Source organism: Idiotropiscis lumnitzeri, chromosome 1, assembly GCF_059441095.1.
Source record: "Idiotropiscis lumnitzeri isolate Australia: NSW breed Sydney's pygmy pipehorse chromosome 1, RoL_Ilum_1.0, whole genome shotgun sequence".
NCBI classification, from domain to species: domain Eukaryota; kingdom Metazoa; phylum Chordata; class Actinopteri; order Syngnathiformes; family Syngnathidae; genus Idiotropiscis; species Idiotropiscis lumnitzeri.
Window position 1 is genome coordinate 20,057,885 of NC_142391.1, and position 22,944 is coordinate 20,080,828.

General features: G+C 45.6%; 3 protein-coding genes across 12 annotated transcripts; 2 read left to right on the forward strand and 1 right to left on the reverse strand.

Annotated features, from left to right (window-relative positions):
• Positions 1-431: 431 nt before the first annotated feature.
• ddx31 (DEAD (Asp-Glu-Ala-Asp) box polypeptide 31) lies at positions 432-8,840 on the forward strand. 3 transcript variants are annotated; one of them, XM_088303989.1, is made up of 21 exons: positions 432-467; positions 2,188-2,241; positions 3,257-3,361; positions 3,448-3,542; positions 3,778-3,853; positions 3,945-3,988; positions 4,607-4,677; positions 4,761-4,870; positions 4,974-5,015; positions 5,090-5,154; positions 5,231-5,350; positions 5,677-5,783; positions 5,882-6,081; positions 6,143-6,277; positions 6,354-6,413; positions 6,493-6,543; positions 6,621-6,760; positions 6,842-6,926; positions 7,066-7,177; positions 7,264-7,468; positions 8,654-8,840. In XM_088303989.1, exons 1-21 carry the CDS (start codon positions 447-449, stop codon positions 8,763-8,765), a joined length of 2,010 nt encoding a protein of 669 aa, XP_088160115.1. In that variant the 5' UTR covers positions 432-446; the 3' UTR covers positions 8,766-8,840. The 3 variants fall into 3 exon arrangements, with proteins under 3 accessions (XP_088160115.1, XP_088160121.1, XP_088160130.1); XM_088303995.1 differs by lacking the exon at positions 432-467 and adding an exon at positions 885-1,038 and having other exon boundaries at positions 2,183-2,241; XM_088304004.1 differs by lacking the exon at positions 432-467 and adding an exon at positions 913-1,038.
• A 334-nt stretch (positions 8,841-9,174) lies between these two features.
• On the reverse strand, positions 9,175-13,899 carry cfap77 (cilia and flagella associated protein 77). Of its 4 annotated transcripts, XM_088280720.1 has the most exons (8): positions 12,101-13,899; positions 11,370-11,446; positions 11,226-11,292; positions 10,484-10,548; positions 9,793-9,947; positions 9,622-9,721; positions 9,437-9,535; positions 9,175-9,359 (listed from the first exon to the last, which is right to left on the reverse strand). In XM_088280720.1, the coding sequence occupies exons 2-8, from the start codon at positions 11,430-11,432 to the stop codon at positions 9,291-9,293; spliced, it is 618 nt and encodes a 205-aa protein (XP_088136846.1). In that variant the 5' UTR covers positions 11,433-11,446; positions 12,101-13,899; the 3' UTR covers positions 9,175-9,290. The 4 variants fall into 4 exon arrangements, with proteins under 4 accessions (XP_088136846.1, XP_088136760.1, XP_088136685.1 ...); XM_088280634.1 differs by lacking the exon at positions 10,484-10,548 and having other exon boundaries at positions 9,793-10,033; positions 12,130-13,899; XM_088280559.1 differs by lacking the exon at positions 10,484-10,548 and having other exon boundaries at positions 9,793-10,033; positions 12,101-13,898.
• On the forward strand, positions 9,947-21,980 carry LOC148343577 (nucleus accumbens-associated protein 2-like). Of its 5 annotated transcripts, XM_088280352.1 has the most exons (10): positions 9,970-10,059; positions 15,594-15,799; positions 17,585-17,687; positions 17,775-18,089; positions 18,314-18,495; positions 18,942-19,189; positions 19,273-19,449; positions 20,302-20,407; positions 20,593-20,690; positions 21,400-21,980. In XM_088280352.1, exons 3-10 carry the CDS (start codon positions 17,586-17,588, stop codon positions 21,765-21,767), a joined length of 1,596 nt encoding a protein of 531 aa, XP_088136478.1. In that variant the 5' UTR covers positions 9,970-10,059; positions 15,594-15,799; position 17,585; the 3' UTR covers positions 21,768-21,980. The 5 variants fall into 5 exon arrangements, with proteins under 5 accessions (XP_088136338.1, XP_088136478.1, XP_088136275.1 ...); XM_088280149.1 differs by having other exon boundaries at positions 9,972-10,059; positions 17,585-18,089; XM_088280440.1 differs by lacking the exons at positions 9,970-10,059; positions 15,594-15,799 and adding an exon at positions 15,819-16,352.
• Positions 21,981-22,944: the final 964 nt, after the last annotated feature.

Consider the following 22,944-nt stretch of genomic DNA (forward strand, 5'->3'; position numbering starts at 1 on the left):
TGTCATTAAATTATCTATGATTATATGTAAAAAAATAAAATCTAAATAATTATTTAATTAATTATTTCTGTATTCAATTAATTATTTCTGTATTTAATTGTTTCATGGTCCCACGTTGCAGTGTTTGATTAATTAATTTATGATGAATTAAGTAATTAACTGTCAAACTCGCCCATCAAAGTTAGTGGGCGGGGCTAAACGCTGACAAACTCAAATCTTGTCTAATCGATTGCTTTAGGCTGAAGTGATTGCAAACATGGCGGCTACGACGATGAGGACTTTCATGAGCTCCCTAGAGTGTGCGGTCCAGGCTTGTACTTAGTTGTTTTGCTTGAGTATTCAAACCAATGTAGATGTGAATACCCTCACTCAGTGGATCGGAGTATTTTCACTAGACACTCAGTTGGGATCAATCCATTAATCTGGAATTCATTTGCCGTGACTTTATGAGCAGACCAACCAATCAGGTGTTAATAAAATTAATTCATGAAACACTGCAACGCGGGAACATGAAATAATTAATTCAATACAGAAATAATTCAATACAAAAATTCAAGACAAAAATGTCTAGTCTACGAAAGTAAACGTTTGCTAACCATTTGTAGTCATTACATAACAAAGTGAGGTCTCCGATTTTGAAATGAAACTCTGTCTTTGTTAGTGTGATAATTATTTGTATTATCGTAGTAGACATTGTTAAAATACATTCTGCACGAGCATTATGAAGCATTACTGTAATATCGCCCCAAAAGAAAAGATAAAAATCCACAGTTATTCCATCGATCCCCGGAGACCTCCCTTTCGACATCGGTCTAATCGCTTCACACAGTGCAGCTGCCGTGGGTTCGATTCGAGCTGGCAAGTTCTCCCATTTCATAAATTTCGCAAGGAAACGACAGACGGCGCTAATGCATCACAACGAATGCTCACAGCCGTGAAAGACGGCGTAGAAAGAGACGAAGGGGGCGGGCTTTTATCACGTGACAAGGAAGTTTTCTTCCCAGTTCACACGCGTGTCTTCGTGCTGCGTTTTTGGTGGTGAGATTTTGTCCTCATTACGGGTTTGCGCGTTCTTGTTTTCATTGTTTTATGGTCATCTTTATGCGCGTGGTCGGGCTCATTGACTGGAAGTGGTTGCGAGCATTAGCAGATCATGAAACCAACACACGCACTTGATGTCACAATGTACACTTTGAGTTGGACCGAGCTTAAAATGCCTGCTGAAATTTAAATTTGGGGCCGTTATTGTAGAAAGACCATTTACAAATGCGTATTTCAATCTAAAATATGTAAAAAGTATCCGTACCTGTAACCACAGTCACAAATGTGTGACATGAATCTGCAAATGTGTGATTGAAATCACAAATGTGTAACGAGAATCTACAAATGCGTAATTGAAGTAACAAATGTCAAACGAGAATGTGCAAATGCGTGATTGAAGTAAAAAATGTGTAACGAGAATCTACCAATGCGCGATTGAAGTCACAAATCTACCGAGAATTTGCAAAAAATATATAATTGCAGGGGTTTCACATACAATTCAAATAAATTAAAAGGTCAGCTTTTTTTATTGGTTTTCAGAGCCTGTATGTTACTAGCGTTGTTTAAATGTTTAATATAGGTAACTGTGTTAATGTGAAAAGCAAATGAATTGCGTTGATGAATAAAATATTTAGCAAAGTATTAGCAAATTATGAAAAAAAGCATCTTCAACAACACTCTTTGCATCGACCATTCAGAGTAGATTAGCTCAATATGTTCCAGATGTTTCGAATGTTATTGAACACAATATCACATGGCGCCGGTTCCTAATAATGAAGAAGCCAGTAGGCTGCCATCTCGAAAGAACAAACTTCACTCTTTGCAGCGACCATTTAGAGTAGATTAGCTCAGTATGTTGCAGATGTTGGCATTACTTTTGAGAAAATAACCTAAAAACGCCATAAAGAAAAATAATGTAATCAAATTAGATAGGCTTTGCGTGTGGCAATGCAAGATGGCCGCCAGTGGCTTCGCATCCCAATTTGGTGATTAGGTGGCGTTAGCAGTCTATCTTATTAGATAGTACATCCGTGTGGCTGCAGAGGGAGAAGTGTACGGGTAGTCCAAAATGCTCGACTCCGCCCACTTTTGTTTAACAATAGCCGTTCGGTTCGTCATGTGACCTTGTTTTTTTTTTTAGGGCAGGCGAGGATGTCATCTGACGAGCAGATGTGTATTAACTTCACTTCCACTTCATTGGTGAGGGCTACTTTTCCTCTCTCTCTTACTTACACAATCACACACACAAAACAATGATCATTATTAAGCAGTGGGATTGTCACAATACTAAAATGTTAAACTTGGTATTGCTAACCAAGTAAACGTGCAATAATATTTTCAATACCCATGAGGACAGGAAACTAACAAATACATTAAGAAGGTTTAAGAAATCGGCAGGGTCGATATATGGCAATTTGCCGATAATCGGCCTCTGCATTTTTTTTTTTTTTTTTTTAAGGCCGATAAAGTAAATGCTGGTTTGGTTTGGCTTGCTGCAGCTCTCTCTCCCTCGCTTGCAATCGCTCTTTTTCATGCTATCTCTGTCTCTCTCTTTCTCTCTCTGGATAATGATCAAGATTCAAATAAGCAAGCCAAAAGATTTGCCCCACTGAAAATGTTTCTCGACAAAAACAACAATGTTGTCGCTATGCCCAAAACCATCTTAAAAAGGGAACTAATGCTATAAAACCACACAGCTATGACGCAAAAAACATAGAAAGGTGGGGAGTACAATTTTGAGAGAGATAGAAATACATATATATTCACACACACACACACGCGCACACACACACACTTTTTATTAAACGTTAGGCAACCCTGCAGAAGAAGATTGGCCCACCCACAGCACCAATAAGCAGTAAGTTAGCCGTTTGCTTTTTTTCCCCACCTCGAGTCACACGCCCTACGGGAGAGGTCCTGCGAGCAGAGGAAAGTAAAGCGACGGCTGAAAGGGAAATGGTGATGAAAGTAAGAAGTGAGTGAGTGCCAGTGTATTCGAGAAAAGCGAAACTCAGCGTTATTTATAAAGCACTTTAAAACAACCACCACTCCATGCTGTAAACAGTGCAAAAATTGACAGCAGAGAACTTTTAAAACAAAGTTGTCTAAAACAAAAATGTTCGAACTATTAAGCAAAGTGTAAATTGCCATTCTAACGTTGGCAAAATGTGAATGAATGTAACCTCGCTGACCAATGCTTGTGTTTGCCCCTCAGAAAGCGAAAGCGGCCAAGAGGAAGTTGCCTCCCCACAAAGAGTGGCGGCACCGTCATGCCAAACAGCCCCGGCTGCAAGAGGCCCCGCCTCCAGCACGCCCGCAGGTACGGCGCGGGATTCGACTGCTTGCCGTGAGCACAGCTTGTACTTCCTGCCTGGTCACGTCATGTTTGATGTCTGTCGGCTGCAGACGCCGCACAGGCCGGATGCCAGAGCGGACGGCGGGGCGGCCATCAAGACCTCGTCTCTGTTCAATCACAACCCCGACATCCCGGAAGTACACAGGTGTGGCCCTCCGCCTTGTTGATCAGCTGTTCATTTGCCCTCCGCTGATTGTCCGTCTTGCTGTCTGTCCTCAAGGGTGGAAACTTTTTTTTTCTTTAAACCTTTGGGGAGCGATTTGGCTAACCAGTCATAGCAATTGAGGAGCAACGTTGAAAATCAATATGCAAATGAATTGCAAGTTTGTTGCTTTTCTCACGATTGCTTGTTGATGCCTTGTTCTTTGCTTGTCACCCAGGGCCGAAGTCTGTCCACTAACCGAGAAGATTTTTACCTCGGAATCCTTCTCAGACTTCAAACTTCACCCTCACCTGGTAACGTGCGCGCGCACACACACACACACACACACACACACACACACACAGTCAAGATCCTTTGCTCTGATACGCTCTTTTCACCCAACAGGTGGCGACACTCAACAAAGTCCTCAATGTTTCCACGCTAACCAGGTAACACACACACAGTATACAAACTCAAACTGGGGCTGCCGAGATTAGTCGACTATTCACGACAATTAATTTCATATCCGATGCGCCGTTTATTGGTGTAAATCTTTGGCGCATTGCTTTTCTCTCGAAAGCGCCTCGCCTGGCGCTTCTCGATGCCCGACTGTAACGTCGTGCTAATCCGGGATGGAAAAAAGAAGCATTGTGGGTCATCTGTGTTGCCGAGAAAGTCTGTACGTTCAGGCCAAGGTTATTATCGTAAACGCAAACGAACGAAATAATGAAAAGTCAAATTAACGCGAACGGAATAAAATAAAAACGTCAACTAACTAAAATGACATTGTCTGCTCACAAAATGTACTCATTAAATTTATAAGCTTTTTGTGATCATTTGAAATGTAAATCATGCTGGCGGAGCATTAATGCACTGTACTTTTCTTGGACTTACAAGCTGCAAAGTTGAATGTGGGATCTTCATGTGCAGCGTTAAGGAATGTTCATCATTTGTAAGGCTTTAAGAATTCGAGCTGGAAGCGACCAAAGGTCATAAAAGAGAGATGCCGCTATTCATCAGTCAACAAGCAAACGAATGATTTGCGAACCTGTGTTGTTGTCATTCAGCGTACAGAAGCAGAGCATCCCGGCGCTTCTGTCCGGAAGAGACGCCATCGTCCGTTCCCAGACGGGCTCAGGTCGGTGTGTGCGGTCGCGCGTGCGTGCAAGCGTGCGTGCGCACAACCGATGACGTGCTCGTGCGCTGTTGTTGTCGTCGCAGGTAAGACATTGTCCTTCGCCGTGCCGCTGGTGCAGAGCCTGCAGGGTCTTCAAAGCAAAGTCCAGCGCTCCGACGGTCCTCTGGCGCTCGTGATCGTCCCAACCAGGGAGGCGAGTCGGCCGCACCTCGTTATTTGCGTCTCGGTCACGTCATCGTGCAGGAGGCGCCCGTTCGTTGTTTTTAATTATTCAGGGTGTGTTGTCGTTTGTCCAGCTGGCCCAGCAGACCTTCAGCACCTTCCAGAAACTGCTCAAGGTAAATGCCGCCGCCGCCGCTCTTGATGCGAAAGGATGGGAAACACTAACCCGTCCTTCCTGTCCCGCCGCCAGCCGTTCATGTGGATCGTTCCCGGCGTTTTGATGGGCGGAGAGAAGAGGAAGTCGGAGAAGGCCAGGTGGGACGCCCATACCTGTTTTAAGAATCAAACGGGTTTTGGGCCGTAAATGACATTTTTTGCATCGCGTTGCCAGATTGCGCAAAGGCATCAACATTCTGGTGTCCACGCCGGGACGTCTGGTGGATCACATCCAACACACCCTCAGCATCGCCTTCAGCGCCGTACGCTGGCTCGTTCTGGACGAGGCCGACCGGTATCTTTCGCGGACAATCACAATCAATCACACGTGCGCAAATGTGCGCGCACACACACACAATACAATACTAGTCAAATCCGTACTGCATGCAATCCTTAACTGGATCGTAAACTGATCGACTCGAGCCCTTGAATAGAATGGAATCGATTTTGGGAATATGACTCGATTGTCTTTTAAATGTTGCAGCTCTAAATCATACAGACCCACACAAACGCAAGAACTCACCCTATTCCAGCCTAAAAAAAAAAAACCTATTGCACACGCACCCACACACGAGCATGTCACTTGCGAGGTGTTTTTACCCTTTTGTTGCGTGTGTGCAGGACGTTGGACTTGGGTTTTGAGAAGGACCTGTCAATCATCTTAAACTCTTTGAACTCAACCGGACCAAAGAGACAAAATGTTCTCTTGTCGGCAACACTCACGCATGGTAAAGAAAAACAAAAAGTTGCGCGGATGATTCCTGCACGTTTGGCGTGCACTCTAGAAGTCACAACTTGTGTGTGTGTGTATGTGTATGTGTGTGAGGTGTGACACGTTTGGCAGACATTTGTTTGAAGGACCCAATCAGCATCCAGGTTTGTGAGCCCACCTCCCCCGACCCGAGCGCCGCCTCGGACCAACCGGAAAGCTTCCCGGTGCCGACGGGCCTCCGACACTTTGTGGTCGTCGTGCCCAGTAAAGTCCGACTCGTTTGTCTTGCTACTTTCCTCCTGCACGCCTGCCAGGTATGTGTGTGCGTGCATGTGCGCGGCGTGCGTTATGTAATAACGCGTGCGCGTTCATCAGGCAAAGAAGGCGATGGTGTTTGTGTCAAGTTGTGAGGAAGTGGACTTTCTGCACTCGCTCTTCTGCGGCGTGCTGTCGGCCAACAAGCGGGCCGGCCTCGTCTTCTCGCGTCTCCACGGCAACATGTGTCAGGAGGTGAGGCTGCTGGGGGTCCGGGTGAGGCCGAGGTTCAGCAGCGTGGCTCAAGCTGATGTTTGCTTTTGTTGGCCAGGAGCGCTCGGAGGTGTTCCACGAGTTCTCGGCTTCTGCGTGCGGAATTCTGCTGTGTACGGTCTGTTTGTCCTTCCAACACTTCACATGATGGCCACTGGGGGTGCACTTGCACACTCAAAACACTCTTGCTGTTTCAGGATGTCGCCGCTCGAGGGCTACACTTGCCACAGGTCACATGGATAATACAGGTGGCGCGCACACACACATACACGGACAAGTTGTGTGACACGCTGTTAACGCAACCTGTGTGTGTGTGTGTGTGCAGTATACTCCTCCGTGCAGCGTGGCGGAGTATGTCCACCGGGCGGGGCGCACGGCACGCATGGGCTTGGCGGGGAGCAGCCTACTCTTCCTCACCCCTGGCGAGTCAGCCTTCGTGGACGAACTGGCCAGCGGCAGCATCAGGTGAGCCGCCGCCGCCGGTCGTTGACGACGACCGCTTCCTGCGCTGACCGGGACGGTCTCGCCACCGCCGTCTGCTTGCAGCTTATCGGAGATGAAGCTGCCCGACATCCTGGCCTATCTCATGAAGGATGACACCTACAAGGGGCGGGGCAAGTACCACAGCCAGGTATAGATTGCACCTGACATATTGTCTTTTACTTTTGCGTGCGCACGCACGCACACACACCCACACACTCTTTCCCTTCAGCCGACTTGATTACAACTAGTGACAGTTTGGGACTTTGATTGTGATTGATGCGTGACAGGTGAGTCGTGGTGCTCTGGAGCAAGAGGCGCGCGAGCGCGCCACCGTCCTGCAGACGCACTTTGAGAACTTCGTACACGCTGATGCCGCGGCGCTGCGCAACGCCAAGAAAGGTACGGGCCCCACCCTGCGTGACGCGATGTGGCTTCAATACAGTTGTTTTGTCTTGCGACGTGACGTGTTGTGTCGTTGCGCTCAGCACTGGGGTCGTACCTGAGGTCGTACGCCACCTACCCGGCCCGCCTCAAGCACGTGTTCCACATCCGTGCCCTCCACCTGGGTCATGCTGCCAAGAGCTTCGGCCTGAGGGATGCGCCACGACACCTCACCACCGGACCCCAGCGCGGTGTCCAACGGGGGGGCGGCCCACACAAAAGCCAGAGCGCCGCAAACGCACAACACAAGTGAGGGCGCACACAAGTACCATATTTGTATTTGTATTTGTTTTTATTTTTGAAAGTATAAGGCGCAGCCGCCTCTGTTACAGCGGATATTTCTGAATTGAACACACGTATAAGGCGCACCTTATTATTTAGCGCAGGCATGGTAAAACATAAGCTAGCATGCATGCACGCTAAGACGTCCGCTAGCTTATATGCTAGCGTATGTTTTTAAAAAGGCAACGGGAGCAAAACTTAGTTGGGTTGTACTTTCCGGAAGTGTTTAACACAACAGGTTTCGTTGCCGTGCAGACACTTTAGCAGCTAACGTGGCTAACGGTTAGCCCAAAAACGCTCAATCCATTCACTCACCGCGAATGCCTCGCAGACTTCGTGAAGCCGCGTTGGCCATCTTCTGACTTTGAAAGGCTAAATGGCGGTCTTCTGTCAAGCTTCCCGGAAAGGACGCCAAGCTAGCTGCGCTACGCGACTTTAGCGTCGTCAGACACGTCCGCCTTTCCTCGATACAAGCGCCGTGATGTCTGTCGACAGGCATGCGAGAAAGTCACAACCAAATTGTTTTGGGACCACACGCGCAAGGCATGCCGTTGACTTGGAGAACATTTTCAACTTTAAAGTGGAAAAATGCAGTCCACCCACACAAAACGCTGCCGCACTTCAAACACACACAGCAAAAAGCTTGAAACACACTTTACAACGCACTTAACACACTTGCGCACACAATAATTCACACACTGCACACAAACACTACTGAACACACGAAGGTCCGCGCACGCAAGTGATTCATCTGTTGATTTTCTCAATCTATAAATGCAATATCAAAAAAAAAAAAAACTAATTTCCATCAGGACACGATTTGTAGTTGATGGAGCAGAAAATGCTCAGACACAAACTGAAAAGATTTGTGTTACTGGTTTGGTCGGAAAATGGGCAAACTTGTTGATGATTGTTTTTTTTTTTTTTTTTTAATGTAAAAGTTTCAATTCAAAAAGTTTCACGGAAGACGGCAAAAATGAGTTACTCTTGAGTTTTAACTTCAGCCCTCCAAATGATTAATCGATGATCAATTTGATCATGGATTAGTCGTTGCACCGCTCCACTCGCACAAAAAGCACGCACGCACACACCCACACACGTACATTAGCCGAAGATGCTAACCTCGCTGTGGCTGCCTTCTTCCTTCCTCAGGTTGCGTCTGCAGCAGAAGGCCAAAGCAAAGAACGCCGCCGCCGACGAGTTCTCCGACGGTCTGCAGTTCACCTCAAAGAAGAAGAAAAGGAAGGAGGCGAAGCTTCAGTGACTACTTGTTTGCACATTTTGATGACGATGACAACATATTTTTAAGGTTGAAATTATTAAACACGCAACCTGGTTGTGATGGCGTCAGATTCTTGTGAGCTCATCCCGCCAGCGGCATTTTCCATTCTGGGTTACTGAAGAAACTTTGTGAAGGGACGGCCAGAGTCTTTTTTTTTTTCTTTTTTTTGCCAGCTCAAAATGTTGCTGTTGCTTCCACAAGAGTTCTCCAGGAAGGTCCATCATCTGATTGGTCATTCATTGATAAGCCATCGATGATCGCCCCAGTCTGCAGCGCTCGACATGGATTTGGACGACACAAGCGCTTTTGACGCAAATCTGTGATCGTGTTGCAATGTGTGACCGAAGGCCGCTAAGCCTCGATGATGATGACAGATGACAGGACGCCTTCATGGGATCTTTTCAACTTTTATTTCTCCGCTCACACACGCGCGACCAGATCACTTTGTTCAGTTGATGACGTGATGATCCGATGACTTTGCTGACTTTTTAGCAGCAATTTGTTGCGTTAGCCGGCTGATTTGGTCGCTTGCAGGTTTGTGCGACGTTTCCTGAAGGTGTCGAGAGCAGGGCCCACCTGAACACACACAAACACAGTTAGTATGCGTGTTTGTGTGTGTGTGTGTGTGCACCACAAGTATGCAAATGTGTTACCTGTGCGTAGCGGGCACGTGTGTGCGTGTTTATGTGAGGGAGTGAAGTTTTGGTGCGCAGTAAAGAGCTGCGTGTTTGTGCAAAGGACAAACACTTCACCTGCAAACACACAAAGCATTTGAGTTGTCATTTTGAGTGTATGTGTGTGTGTGTGTGTGCGCACGCGCACACGGGCGTGCACTGACCACATGGCGTTGTTCGCGCTCGAGGCGAGCTTTCATGTTGTCCTGAATCCAGCGGCGAGCGTACTCATGAGATAAAAGGTTGTAGAATGCAGTTGGCTCCCTAAGGAACACCATCAAAATTCCTCAAACATCCCTTAAAAATAAAAAAAAAGCAAAAGTTGTCGTCGCAACCTTGACTTGACCCCAAAGGTGATGTCCGGGATTTCTGGGCGTTGTGCTGCTTTGCCTGTGTGGACTTTGGAGGCGGGGCTGTGCTTGACCACGCCCATCTGTGCCCTGTACTCCTTCAGCTGTTTGGCCGTCACGTAACCAGACTTCACCGCTTCCTGGTTCAGGGTCACAAAGTTGGGGACGGGGGGATGTTGGGGCGGTGGGACTTGATGTCGGTACTGGACCCTCCACCGCGACAAGACTACACGCATGCACACACGCGCACAGGTAAGCGCACACAAAAATGTTTTGTTTTATTTTGTTCCTTAAAAGACTCCAAAAAGTAGATAATACACAATCCGTTGTTGCTCGGCAGAATTCAAAGTGGCCAACGGTGAGCGCAGGGAATTTGGGTTCCGTTATAGTCGCCTCCAAAAATAATTGGAACGGTGAATTCAATTTGGGTTTTTTTGTTGCGTATTCTGTTCAAAAGACATGTTCAACAAGTAAGCTTCACGCTTCTCAAGTCATGGACCATGTGACTCGTGTGTTGGAGTTGCTCAAGTGTTGACTTTTTAACGTCAATCACGTCAACATCAGTGCCCTTTTTTGGCACCTGTGAAAAATGCATCAAGTCCAGCGATGGGACAAAAGAAAACAAATTTAATGCATAAACATTAGGCATAGCCAAATACAATCATTTGGGAATGACCTGAGAAAAAAAGATGGCACAGGTGTGCTGAGCGCCAAGAGTATCGATCAGAAGCATTGTGACGTCTGTGAAGAGACACCGAAAAGACATTACGTGGGATGAGCCATTGAAGTTTGATGGGCTCAGTTAGAAGAAGCTTGTGATGGACGGAGGTCATGTCATGTCATGCCCGTTCCAGAGTGGGCTCAGTGGTCTTTATTGATGACGGACGGGAGCAGCAGAATCAATTCTCAAATCTACAAAATAATTTTGAGAAAAACGCGCCCAAACTAATCGGGAGAAGCATTACATGCATTCAACCAAAGGATGAGCTAAAACACAATAATGGACTTCATTTGTCAGAGGGACAAAAAAGTGGACGTTCTTAGACCGGCCAAGTCAATCACCGGAACTGAACCCAACAGAGCACACTGAAGGGAGAAAGTCACACCTTGGAATTGCGAAAAGTGTTATATTCAATTTCCAATTGGTGGTGGTTGGAAAGTTTGATGAACCATTTGCTCCCCAAATGTAGCTGAGAGCTCTGGACTTACCTATTCAAATTAAACTCTGTATGAAATGTGAATAAAAGAGCAGCAGCATCTTTGAGATTGGTGGTTGTATGAACATTAATGCAATGGGGAAAAGAACTTTGTGTGAGTGAGCATAATGAGTTTTAGCAAGCTAGACTGCTATCATTACGGAGGCCGTGTGTACGTGTGTGTGCGCGCGTGTATGCGCGGGTGTGCCACGCGCACGTTACCGTCAGCCACGCCTACGTGCAACCTGCTCTTGGTTCCCAAACTCAAAGGTGAGCCTTTGAGACGTGACTAAAACACAAATGACACGTGACGCGGTTAGCACTTAAAAATGACATCACAGCATTTTGATTTAAGAATCAGTTTACCTTAATCGGCAATGGCTCGTCTATAGCAGAATCTCTGGGCACGCCCACTCCATGTGACGTCATATTATGGCGAGCTACTGTGAGAAGGAAGAAAAAGCTTCACCAATCATATCCAAACGTTGACATCCAATGCTTTTGTTAGATTAAGGGGAACAATAATTCATTTCAAGTCACCTATCTGTGACGTCACCAAATGGAAAACTAGATGAAGGGGAACAATAATTCATTTCAAGTCGCCTATCTGTGACGTCACCAAATGGAAACAAACTAGAAGACTCAACAATTTTATTGAAAGACTTCCTTTCGATGATACAAAGACTATAATACAAAAACGTCTGAACCCGTTTCTTGTTTTCACAGTTGAATGTCTGATTTCCTACCCCCCTACCAAAAAACACACGCACACACACACACCCACACACACACATGCACCCCCACGCACACAAAGATTTGTGGATATGCAATTTTGCAAGAAATTAAAATAAAGATTTGTTTATTTTTTTAATTTTTGAAGAAGAAACCAAATAACACTCCATATTGTCTAAACTAAATTGGTAAATGCTTCTTGAATTTATTACAAGCACGAAGGACATTGCCAGGATCAGAAAGCGAAGCGGCAAAACAAACAAACAAACGTCGCCCTAATTTCCATAAGCGAACCTCTGGCAGCTCGATCAAACGATTTTTTTTAATTTATTGACATTGTTTAAAGCCTATATTATTCGTCCTACCGTGACGAATGACGACGGCAGCAACTCACGTTGACGCCCGCGTGGCGAGGCGCCTCGTTGCTATGGTTACCTGACGACAAACGCCGACCTAGCTTCTTTTTTTTTTCTTTGTAACTCTTTGGTCGATCGAGAAGAAAACCAAACGGTTCACGACAACTTCATCTGACGTTTCACACGTTGCTAATCCTTGATCAAGTAATAAAACATGAAATGATGGCATTGGAAAACGCAATCTTTCACAAACAACACTTCAAAAATCTTCATTTGAATCACGCCACATCCTTCATTTGAACATGCACACATAGTTTCCATTCCTGGCTATTATCGTAAACGAAAACGAACGCAATAACAATAAGAACATTTTTGTCAACAAAATAAAATGGAAACGAGAATGTTTTGGGAAAAACATTAATTAGCTAAAATGACGCAACCAACCTCAAATCACGACGGGAACGATAATCATGGAGAAAATATCGTTGGTTTTCTTCTTCGTAAGCTTTTTGTTATCATTTCAATATAAAACATCTCGAAAGAGTTGACCTGAAGTAATAGAATGGCCACTAGGCGGTCACGTGTCGACTTTTGGTTTGTTTCTCCAAATATGAACTTGAATCCAATTTCAGTTTCAGACCAAAATGCAGTTTCACTTTCCTTACCTTTGCACTCTAAAAAAGACTCAAATTTGTAGAAGTGCCTGCTGGAAACATCATTCTGTTACATCATAAAACAGTTAAAACTGATATTGAAAATCTTAATAGAAAATATTGGAACAAAGCGAAAGATGACAATTCTTTTTGTAGCAACTGGGAATTATTTAAATTTGATGCTTGTCAATACGTCAGGAAATACGATCGTGTTTTAGGCGAAAATCGTAGAAAAGGATAGTTTGGACAATAATGACCTTGCCACTAAAAAGTTCCCATAACTATCTGATGAAGACAGAGTTAACCAAATGTATCGTAACAAAGCGAAAGGAGCATTTGCGAGGTTGAGGGGGAAAAATGCATTGAGGGATTTTATTGAGCAACTAAACATTGATGGCGTTGTAACTGATGACTGAAATATTTTGCTCTAAATTTTGTAGTCATCTACATCAGCCTAAGTCTTGTGGGCGTTCGCCAACTACCTTTTTAAGTTCTCTTAAACGGACGCTTGATTGATGTTAACGTTGGCACTTCTTCAAGTGATCAAGATTGATCACAGGAAGAGAAATCTTCAGCTTGCGTCACTTTATTCCTGAACAATTGGAGCCAAGTCTCGGTTGCCATTAAAGCAGTCGCACTATTCTCAGCTGCTTCTGGACTTTGCCTGAATTTGAACAAATGTCAACTATTTCCTATTCATGATTGTACTGAGACTTGTGTATCTAATATGAACCGAGTCAAGTGGACCTTTTATCTATCTCGGGATTAGCATACGAGAAATGTGATGTACGGAGAATGTTGAGCCAATTACTAATAAAACTAAAATAAAGTTCTTTCTTTAAAACATTGTCACGTCTGACATATGCAGCAATCTCTCTTTGTAATATTATTGATCAAATGCTTTTTGACTTCTGGAAAAACAAGTCTCATTCTGTCGTCATGAAGAATGATGAAATGGATGGATTGAACTTTCTTGACTTTAATAAATGACATTGTTTTGGGATACAAATTATTCCTAATTATGTATTCACTCAAATTGGAGGTCTTAACTTCGTACGATAGAAAAGCATTCCCTTGGCTTCATCCAGTTTCCACAAACAAATGCTTTTAGCTTGGTCTTTAGTATATAAACATATTTTTCTCCCCATAAATGCTTTATCTGGAATAACCTTTATATCCTACATAAGAAAAGATTGTTATTTTTCCCGAATTGGTTAAGTAATCAAATAATTCTGGTCAGTCATTTTCCTGAATAATGAAGTTTTTCTTTTGAATTATACAGAATTTCTTGACAGATTTAATGTACCTGTTACTCCAAAAGAGTTTCTATGACAGTAATGCAAGTTTTTTATTCATTTTTAGCTAATCAAAATACGCAAATAGTACAGCTAAGGGTAAAAAAAAAAAAAATCCACAAGAGGCTAAGAAATATATTTGAAGCGTGACATCATCAGCAAGCGTGCAGAATCACATTGAGTAGCGGCAATTTCTAAATAAAAAAAATAAACAAGACGCCAACAGATAGAAATAAAGACGCCGTCTTTCAAGCCAAACTCAAAATCGAGCCGTTCAAATCAAACAAGTGAGCAACCAAAAGAATGTGAGGCAAAAAAATTGTATCCAATTTCTTTTGTCATTACCAAAATAGTGACAAATTGTGTTTGGAAATGAAAGAAGCATCTGTTTGTGAACAGAGCTCGCGAAGCAAACGTGCCAGCTTGGAGGATGAAAACAAGATGACACCGTCACACTTAGCCTCCACTACGCAGAGAGCAATTTGGCGGTAAAAGGCACCGCCCGCTTCCTCCAAGTGAGGCAAAAGTATTTGGGCAGCAAAAAGGACTCTGAACATGCGTGTGCCGCGTTAATGTTTATCAGAGAAAGAGCAGCTGGAAGGCAATTGAAGACTTAACATAAACTGATGAAAATGCGCATCATTCGCCGAAGCAGATCCAGATGACAGTCTTCCAAATTCACAACTCATTGATGGCTCCCTTTAGTCAAGTCAAGCCAAGTCAATGCTAATGGCTAGCCAAAAAGATGGCACACGTTGACATTTGCCTCTATTTTTGCTTTACATTGGCTGCTGGCCACACAAAACCACACGTCGGGCCGGATCTGGCCCTCGGGCCTCAGCTTGGAATCAAACGGCAGCACAGAAGAAAATGAAATAAACTTAATGGCAAGCGATTCCAAATGTAGCAACAGCTCGTGTGTGGGATGTGGACAGAAGACGGCGACTGCGAGTGGTCATTTTCAAGTCAAAGAAATTGTTCAATGGAAAGAGGCAGGGCACAGACGGACGGTCAAATGGCCACGAGTGAAAAGACATTTATTGACGTCACCAGTATGGCTCCACCTGCCGACTAATCGCTTTTTTTCAATTTTATTCTCACGTGATTTTAGCGTCAGCGGCACCGTTTGCTCGCGTTTTGGAATGTTTTGATTATTGTGATTGAAACGTGAAGTTTGAATATTTCAGACAAAAACATGACTCGGCAGTTTTTTTTGTATGACGTCATTGTCACAGCTCGCCCAAAACAAAGTTGAGTGGAAGTGAATGACATCATGAACTCGAAACCTGAACCTTTTTGTTGTGAGGTACTCAACACACTCGTACAAGCAAACGAGTGTCGTGTGTGTGTGTGTGTGTGTGCTTGCGTGCGTGCGCGCGCCCGCGGTTGTGAGTTTACGCAGTCTGCATGCCAACCGCCCGCACTGCAATGCAGTGCTGTGAGTTTAGCCCAGTCATGCCATACGCACACGCACTGGCATATGCGTGTGTGTGCGCGTGTCTCTAAACCCTCCCCGCAACACTCACACACACACTCCCTTGTCATCCTCTGCAGGGCAGTTAGCCGCATTAGCAGTTAGCTGAATTAGCTCCTTCGCTGTCCTCAGATGACTCCAACCCCTCCCCTCTTGTCTGTCTGCAACCCCACAAGACCAACCCCCCGCACCCCAGACGCTGCGTTAGAGTGTGTGTGCGCGTGTGCGCATGTATTGATTGGGACTGCTTGCGCTGCCGCTGTCGGAAGAGGAGCAAAAACAGGAGGTGAGCCACTAAAGCACAACTAAAAGAGCGCGAGACCAATCTAGACGAAAAACTGGACTTGATTGGACTCCTCCAAAAGTGCAGTGGACTCCTACTTTTGAAATGGTTCCTCATCGACCGGACTGGAATGACACAGCTGGACTCAGAAATTCGTGAGACTCTAGTGGACTGTTGCAGACTTGACAATGTGTACAAAAATGACCTTGACACAGCACAAAGTGGACGGTAAACAATTGGATGTTCTATCGAGTGTCTTGTGTGAGTCGTGGAAAACAAGAAGAGAGACACAGGAACCAATTTGTCCTTAAGGCTTGACAGTGATTGTAGGACGTTTCGTAAAATAGCACAATGCCGGATTTCTACCTGGGTTGTCCTTTTTGTAAATTGGCACATATACCACGGGCTGCTAAGAAACAGGCAGCGGGCCGCAAAAGGACCCCTGACCATGGTTTGGCCACCACGGGGGAGCGACTTCTGGTGAGCCTGTGCGCCCGCATCAAGAGAAAAGAGGATGTGGACCCAGTCAGAAGAAAAATCCTTCGCGAAGGAGCAGGTGAGTGGGACAAGTCTCAAGTCAGGATAGCGTTCTGAGCAGGATGTCGGCCAATGGGATGATTGTGTTGCAGCAGAGTGGTCGTCTGTGTCTCCGCTGTGTTGTGATCCTCTGTCCCGCTAGAGACCGTTGCACAACAATTGGTACCGATGACTGGGCTGTCACTTGTATAGCGCTTTTCTACCTACGTTACTCAAAGCGCTTCACACTATCACCTCATATACCGACTGATGTCATACCATCGGGAACAACTGGGGGATTATTATCTTGCTCAAGGATACTTCGGCATGGTCACAATGGCCAGGGGCTCGAAGCCACAACCTCAAGGTTGGGAAACAACCCCTCTACCGCTGAGCCATGCCACCCAAAAGATATGGAGAAAACTTGACTATCTGAACTTAAGTTCTTACAAGAAAACTTCAAACGTCTGAAGATCGATAAACTGAGTCGATGTTGGGAATACGTGTTGCAACGATGCAGAGTAGTTTGAAAAAAAACTACAACTTGCAGACTTGCGGTGCTGAAGACCCTCGCAAGTTGTGTTGCTGCCAACCCCCAAGCATGCTGACAATGTATTCAGCTTGTCAGGGAATGTGGCACCTGTCTTCTTAGGTGTGTTTGTCTGCCTCCTGAAGTTGTTGATCTGCTGGATTCCTCGCCAAACCTGCTGTGGATTGTTTTTGGAGCGCTGCTGTAGCTTTTCTCGGTTCCCCTTTTAAGTCAGCTCTGACAGCACTTTACAGTTCCCTGTCCCCCAGACATCCCGATTGACTTGACCTGGCTGCTAATCATTGGTTTTTGCTTTCCATGCGCAAGTTCCTTTATCGATGGATTTACATGATTCAAAGTACAAGCTGGAGGTTTTTGCAGGGTTGAGGGGCAGACAGAGGTGGTCTGCCCGGCCCAAATGTCGATGTTGCATGTCTCTGTGGGCCAGTTTTATGTTGGTACCCTTAGGTGTTCACTTAACATGCTGTTAACGTTTAGGCAGGACAGACTTTGAAGTTGACCTCATTCCCCATCATGCAATGAGCTATTGTAGACTCTATCTGACTCTGCTGGAGCGTACTGGCCTCTACCTGACGTCGTTGGCCTTGCAGACTCTAGTGTACTCTAGTACATGTGCTACACTCGGGCATACTCTGCCTGACTCTTGTTGACACTACTGAACCATGCTGGTCTCTGGTTTTCTTCTAATGCTTCAATTTCCTTGGACCCACTTTCCCCACCAGCATGACATGGATGCCAGACCTTCAGTCGGCGAAACCAGCAACAGCAGCAGCCCACCCTAAGCCCTCCTCCATCATCATGGCGGAGTCTGGTCTTCAGGTTTCGGTCGGTGACTTTGGCAGTAGTGTTCTGAGCAGCCTGAACCAGCAAAGACTCCTGGGACTTCACTGCGACGTTTCCATCCTGGTCCAGGGTCAGCTCTTCAAAGCCCACCGTGCTGTCCTGGCCGCGTCCTCACTCTACTTCCGAGACCTGTTCAGTGCCGAGTCCTCCGACTCGTCAGAGTGGTCCCGGTCTACGTACGAGCTCCCATCCTCTGTGACGCCATCCTGTTTCCATCAGATCCTGACCTTCTGCTACACGGGCCGTATCAACATGGTCGCCAGTGAGCAGTTGGTCCTCATGTACACGGCTGGGTACCTGCAGGTCCAGAATATTGTAGAGAGGAGCCTAGAGCTCATGAAGGCGAATACCACATCCTCATCGCCGCACTGCTGTGACTCGCAGGTGAGTTTAATTTTCTCATCCACAATGGCCAAGTAGACCAGCAGCCATGATGTTCTTGTTAGCACAGTTATTCCAAATATTATGGTCAACTTAGTCTAGCAAGACCAGGAACGATAAATCTCTGAATGCAGCTTTGTAGAACAGGAACCATGACTCGGTAAGTCTGGTTAGAATGATCCAGTTTGTATGTGTTGTTATCTTTTCTTTGTGGTGGTGGTTCACAGACCACCTCAGCAGACGAGCTGCGACCTTCAGACCAATCTGTGGGCCACCTAAAGAATTCTAGTCCAGACCCCTCGTCCGTGACTCCTGAGGACCTGATGATGGCGGTGACCCAGATCAAACAGGAAAGGCAAGACACACCTGAGGACCACACACCAACAACTCCAGAAGAACTGAATACCAGGTCAGTGGGTCACACAAGAAGACCTGGTCTGACTTTTACTGGTCAGGCCACACTAGATCTGGTCTGATTAGTCCTGACTTAACTTTGATATTTAGTTAGTCCAATTTTTCTTAAAACAACAATCAGTGCTTTTGGTAAATTGTGTGAATTTGTAGTGATAAGCTAATATGTGTTGGACATAGGGAATATGATCCAACTTGTTTTTTGTTTGGTTGTTGATGTTGTTCTTTTTTTGTTGTAATGAGACCAATAAACAAGTTAATACCAAAAGAACAATGATCCAATTAGTCCAATCAGATCAGAAACCACGACCCACTTTGTCCATGTAGACCAGGAATCCCGATCTTTTAGTTTGACCAATTTTCCGGAAACCATGATCCAGTTGGTGATGATTTAGTCTACTTGTTCCTGTCCTGACTTCTGATTAGTCCACTGTGTATCTTCAGAGTGGACTTTGCGGCGGAGCTCCAGACCTCTAAAGCTGGTGCTGTTTGTTACTTGGGTGCTGCCGGGAGCCTGGTCCTGGGCCTACATTCCTACCTTTTGGGGGCTGGTCGATGCTCTAGTTCAGAAGCTTCCAGCCTGCCCACAAACTCGCCCCCCTCGCGTGTCCCGACAGATGTGGAGTCGGAGGATGGTTACTACAGCAACGCCCCTCATTCTGGAATATACCAACACATGATTGGACACCCGAGTAAGTCTGGTCAGATGGTACAAGTGGACAAATGTGACTTGTCTATGTTTTGATGACACGTCTCCTCATGTCATGTCATCTAGGCCAGGACAAAATGGAGATGCTGCGCCTGCCCTTGCCCAGTGAGCAGCGTGGGTGCATTTTGGTGGGGGGAGACAACATGGCGCTCCCCGCTAGTCTGATCAGTCAGATCGGTTATCGATGTCACCCTGCACTCTACGTCGAGGGAGAACCTGGAGAGAAGCTAGAGCTGGTGGCAGGTAGTCGCAGATTCTCCTTCTATTCCAGCTATCTTTGGGCAGTAGGCGGGGTACACTCTGAACTTTTTGCCAGCCAATCGCAGGGCACACAAAGACGAACAACCAATTTAGACAATTTAGAGTGTCCAATCAACCTGCCATCCATGTTTTTGGAATGTGGGAGGAAACCGGAGCACCCGGAGGAAACCCACGCAGGCACAAGAGAACATGCCGCTTTTTATATATATATATATATATATATATAGACAGGGATTTGAGTTGTCAAATTTAAAGCGTCCACTCAAGATTCATTTGCTAAAAAAATCACGCAATTAAATATTTTAACTCAGTTTCATTTGCATATCTTTCAAAGGCAAATTCAAACACTGAACCATATAGCTGTCCATCTTTAGCACCTCATCTGAGAACATAACACCGTGCTCAAGTTGCTAGGCCTTGCAAATAACACTGTTCAAGTGTACTGCTTCCGGCTAAATGGACTGTAGAAGTTTGGGGAATTGTTTCCAAGAAAAATGCCTGTAAAGATGACTCCATTTAGATTGTATTCAAGGATCAAAGACAGCTATTAGAACAGCCTTTGATTTAAAATACACTTTATATTTGTCAATTTTACATTATTGCCAGATATTATTCAAGTAAATACCCATTAAAAGCTTCACAAAAAATAGTCGTAGAAAATTAATTGATTAATTAATTACCAAAATTTTTAAAATCCGATTAATTAGTTAAAAAAATGTAATCACTTGACAACACTTATATGCCGTGCATAATAATTGACATAATTGGGTAATTGACTGTTGATGAATGCGCGTGCGTGTTTGTGTGCGTGCCTACCCGTGTGTGCGTGCGTAGGTTCGGGCGTGTTCATGACGCGGGGCCAGCTGATGAACTGTCACCTTTGTGCGGGGGTGAAACACAAAGTTCTGCTCAGGAGGCTGCTGGCGACCTTCTTTGACAGGTTAGCATAGCATTAGCTTAGCATGCTAACATCACTTTTTGGTGTCTTTTTAAAGGTTTTGACCCACGCCATCTGTGAAGTGTGTTCACAAAAAACCTAAACACACATAAATGACAAAATGACATGAATGAATGCCTGTGCGCATGTGTGTGTGCGTACTGATTGTCTTGTTACGGTTCCCATAGAAACACTCTGGCCAATAGTTGCGGGACCGGGATCCGCTCCTCCACCAACGATCCGAGCCGAAAGCCGCTGGACAACCGAGTGCTAAACACCGTCAAACGTAAGCCGCGTCAGATGCATCGGCTGTGTTCCCAATTATCCACGTATTTTTGACACGTTCATCCACAACAAAATTCAAGCCATGAGGGCGGTCGGGAATGAGCGAATCGTGCGTTTGCAATCTCATTTGCTCTTTCCCGGACTCCCGAGTCACCACCAAGGGGGCGTTAAATTGTGATCCTGCCTGATCACGACAAACTATTTGAAGTTCGGCTCTGGCCAAGTCTCCTCCAGTGTTAAAAAAACGTAAAATCATAACGTTTTAACAACATCGACTTGTAGTCAACTTGTTCTATAATACAAAAGCACAAGTACAAACTCGATCAAACATAAGTCGTCTTCACTTTATCAGAACGAAGTAGCCTGGCAAGTGACACTGTCGCCAAAGGAAAGCGTGTCATTGTGTGTGAGCCAAGATGAATGATCACAGACGTGTTTGTGTTTTGTTGTGCGGGTGTGTGAGACGCGTGAGCCCTGCGTGCTGTCGCAGTGGTGGGCGTGGCTAAACGAAGGACCGATTGCGCCAGCATTAAAAGACAGATGACATGTACTATAGGAATGGATGTCATCAATTTTGAGCAGCTGACGGAGCACACGCTAAATATTTTGGTCGACTAATTGAGTGATTCCCAACACAGCCAATGCATGACGACGATGATGATGATGATGATGATGATAAGCATGTGACTAACGATGCCGGTCCTGCTCAGTGTACTGTCAGAACTTTGCTCCAAGCTTCAAGGAGAGCGAGATGAACGTGATCGCGGCCGACATGTGCACCAACGCTCGCAGGGTTCGCAAACGATGGCTGCCCAAGATACAATCGCTGCTGCCTCGAAGCGGCAGCGGCAGCAAGGTCCGCAGGGGGGCAGTGGAGCGAGGAGGAGGGGATGGCTTGCAAGTGGATGTGCGTCAGCTCAGCGTCGCCCCCTACCTGTGCCTGGAGATGGCTGGGGAGGCCACACGACGTCAGGACCGCTACCACCGCCTCCTCCTCTGTACCGCCTCCTCCACTTCCACCTCGCCACAGCTTCCGGAAGTTGACCACAAGGGGGCGCAGGCTCAAGGCATCCAATAAGCAATGGGCCAACTTCCTGTCTGTTTCCTAATCCATTTCCTGTGTGCCGGTCATCCTACCTCAGTACCTCGAATCGACTGCCCCCTACCTCACTTCCTGTTCTGCTCTTGCTGCATGTTACCAGCTTGCCGGCCACGAGCAACGGGACTGCTCATGATGGCGATGATGATGATGATGACGATGTTGACGTCAATAAAAGCTTATTGGAAATCACATTTGCTCTTTGACCTTTGAATTGGGGGCAAATTCCATTACCCTTTTCTTTGGAATCAATCCGATTAATCAGCTTAACATCACCGAATAAAAATAGTAAATAATTAATATTAAAGGGACACTTGATTGAAATTAACATTGCTACTTCTAAAATCGGTTTGCATGTCAAAATTACATTAGAATTAAAATTCCCCCCGACCCCCCAAAAAAGACACTGTCATGATTTTAATTTTTTTATGATGAGGTTTATGACAGATTGGCATGCCCCCTTTTGGAACTCGGCTTATTTTTTTGTTCCCGGTTTCAGCATCTATGTTACAGCAGGGAGGCAAGCAAGGTCATATCGCTCGAATTGTCTGTTGTGTTTTCTAAAACGGCAACCAATCGCCACCGAAATGCAAATCTTGTCCACTCCAAACTGTGAAAGTAGAAAATCATTCTGCACAATCATTTGGATTTATTGACATCAAACGGGAGCTCATCTGATCACCTCCACAACAACGATCGATTCTCCACTTACAAAGGCTGAAGCGGACGAGAGCAAGAATGCGCACATGAACCCCGACTGGTTGTTGTCAGAGCTGGACACTCGACCCTTTTTTGACAATAAGCCCCTCCACCCTCTGTCCGTGATCTCTGTACCGTTCCGGCCTCGTCCCTCCGGCCTTATTCATCAAAATTATCGGCTCCCGACGCCGTATAAAAAAAACAACAAAAAAAAACGTGCATGACACCACCGCACGAGAGATCCTAACGGCCAAGGTTTATTTCAACATCATTAGCTGGCTAATTTAAAGTTCAAATGCGCTTACCTTAATATGGACTTATGGTCTTATTTGTCTCCTACTACTTCTTCTCCTCCTTCTTCTTCGTCTCCTTCTTTTTCTTTGTCTAGGTTGCTCTGAGTCCCGCTCTGCCCCTCTGTCACAAAAGGTTCCGTTTTGGGGCCCTTGCTGTTTTCGTT

What these genes read in the sequence shown, in the direction of transcription:
- cfap77 (XM_088280509.1), bottom strand. Translation starts at nt 10,640, where the DNA reads ATGACCTCCGTCCATCACAAGCTTCTTCTAACTGAGCCCATCAAACTT. An exon ending in GTGCCATCTTTTTTTCTCAG is followed by an intron (nt 10,034 to 10,483) that starts GTCATTCCCAAA and finishes GCATGCGTGTAG; the next exon opens with TCTTGTCGCGGTGGAGGGTC. An exon ending in AGCGCGAACAACGCCATGTG is followed by an intron (nt 9,536 to 9,621) that starts GTCAGTGCACGC and finishes GTGTGTTTGCAG; the next exon opens with GTGAAGTGTTTGTCCTTTGC.
- LOC148343577 (XM_088280212.1), top strand. Translation starts at nt 17,586, where the DNA reads ATGACATGGATGCCAGACCTTCAGTCGGCGAAACCAGCAACAGCAGCA. An exon ending in CCAGAAGAACTGAATACCAG is followed by an intron (nt 18,496 to 18,941) that starts GTCAGTGGGTCA and finishes GTGTATCTTCAG; the next exon opens with AGTGGACTTTGCGGCGGAGC. An exon ending in CTGGCGACCTTCTTTGACAG is followed by an intron (nt 20,408 to 20,592) that starts GTTAGCATAGCA and finishes CGGTTCCCATAG; the next exon opens with AAACACTCTGGCCAATAGTT.
- ddx31 (XM_088303989.1), top strand. Translation starts at nt 447, where the DNA reads ATGAGCAGACCAACCAATCAG. An exon ending in ACTTCACTTCCACTTCATTG is followed by an intron (nt 2,242 to 3,256) that starts GTGAGGGCTACT and finishes TTTGCCCCTCAG; the next exon opens with AAAGCGAAAGCGGCCAAGAG. An exon ending in TGATCGTCCCAACCAGGGAG is followed by an intron (nt 4,871 to 4,973) that starts GCGAGTCGGCCG and finishes TCGTTTGTCCAG; the next exon opens with CTGGCCCAGCAGACCTTCAG.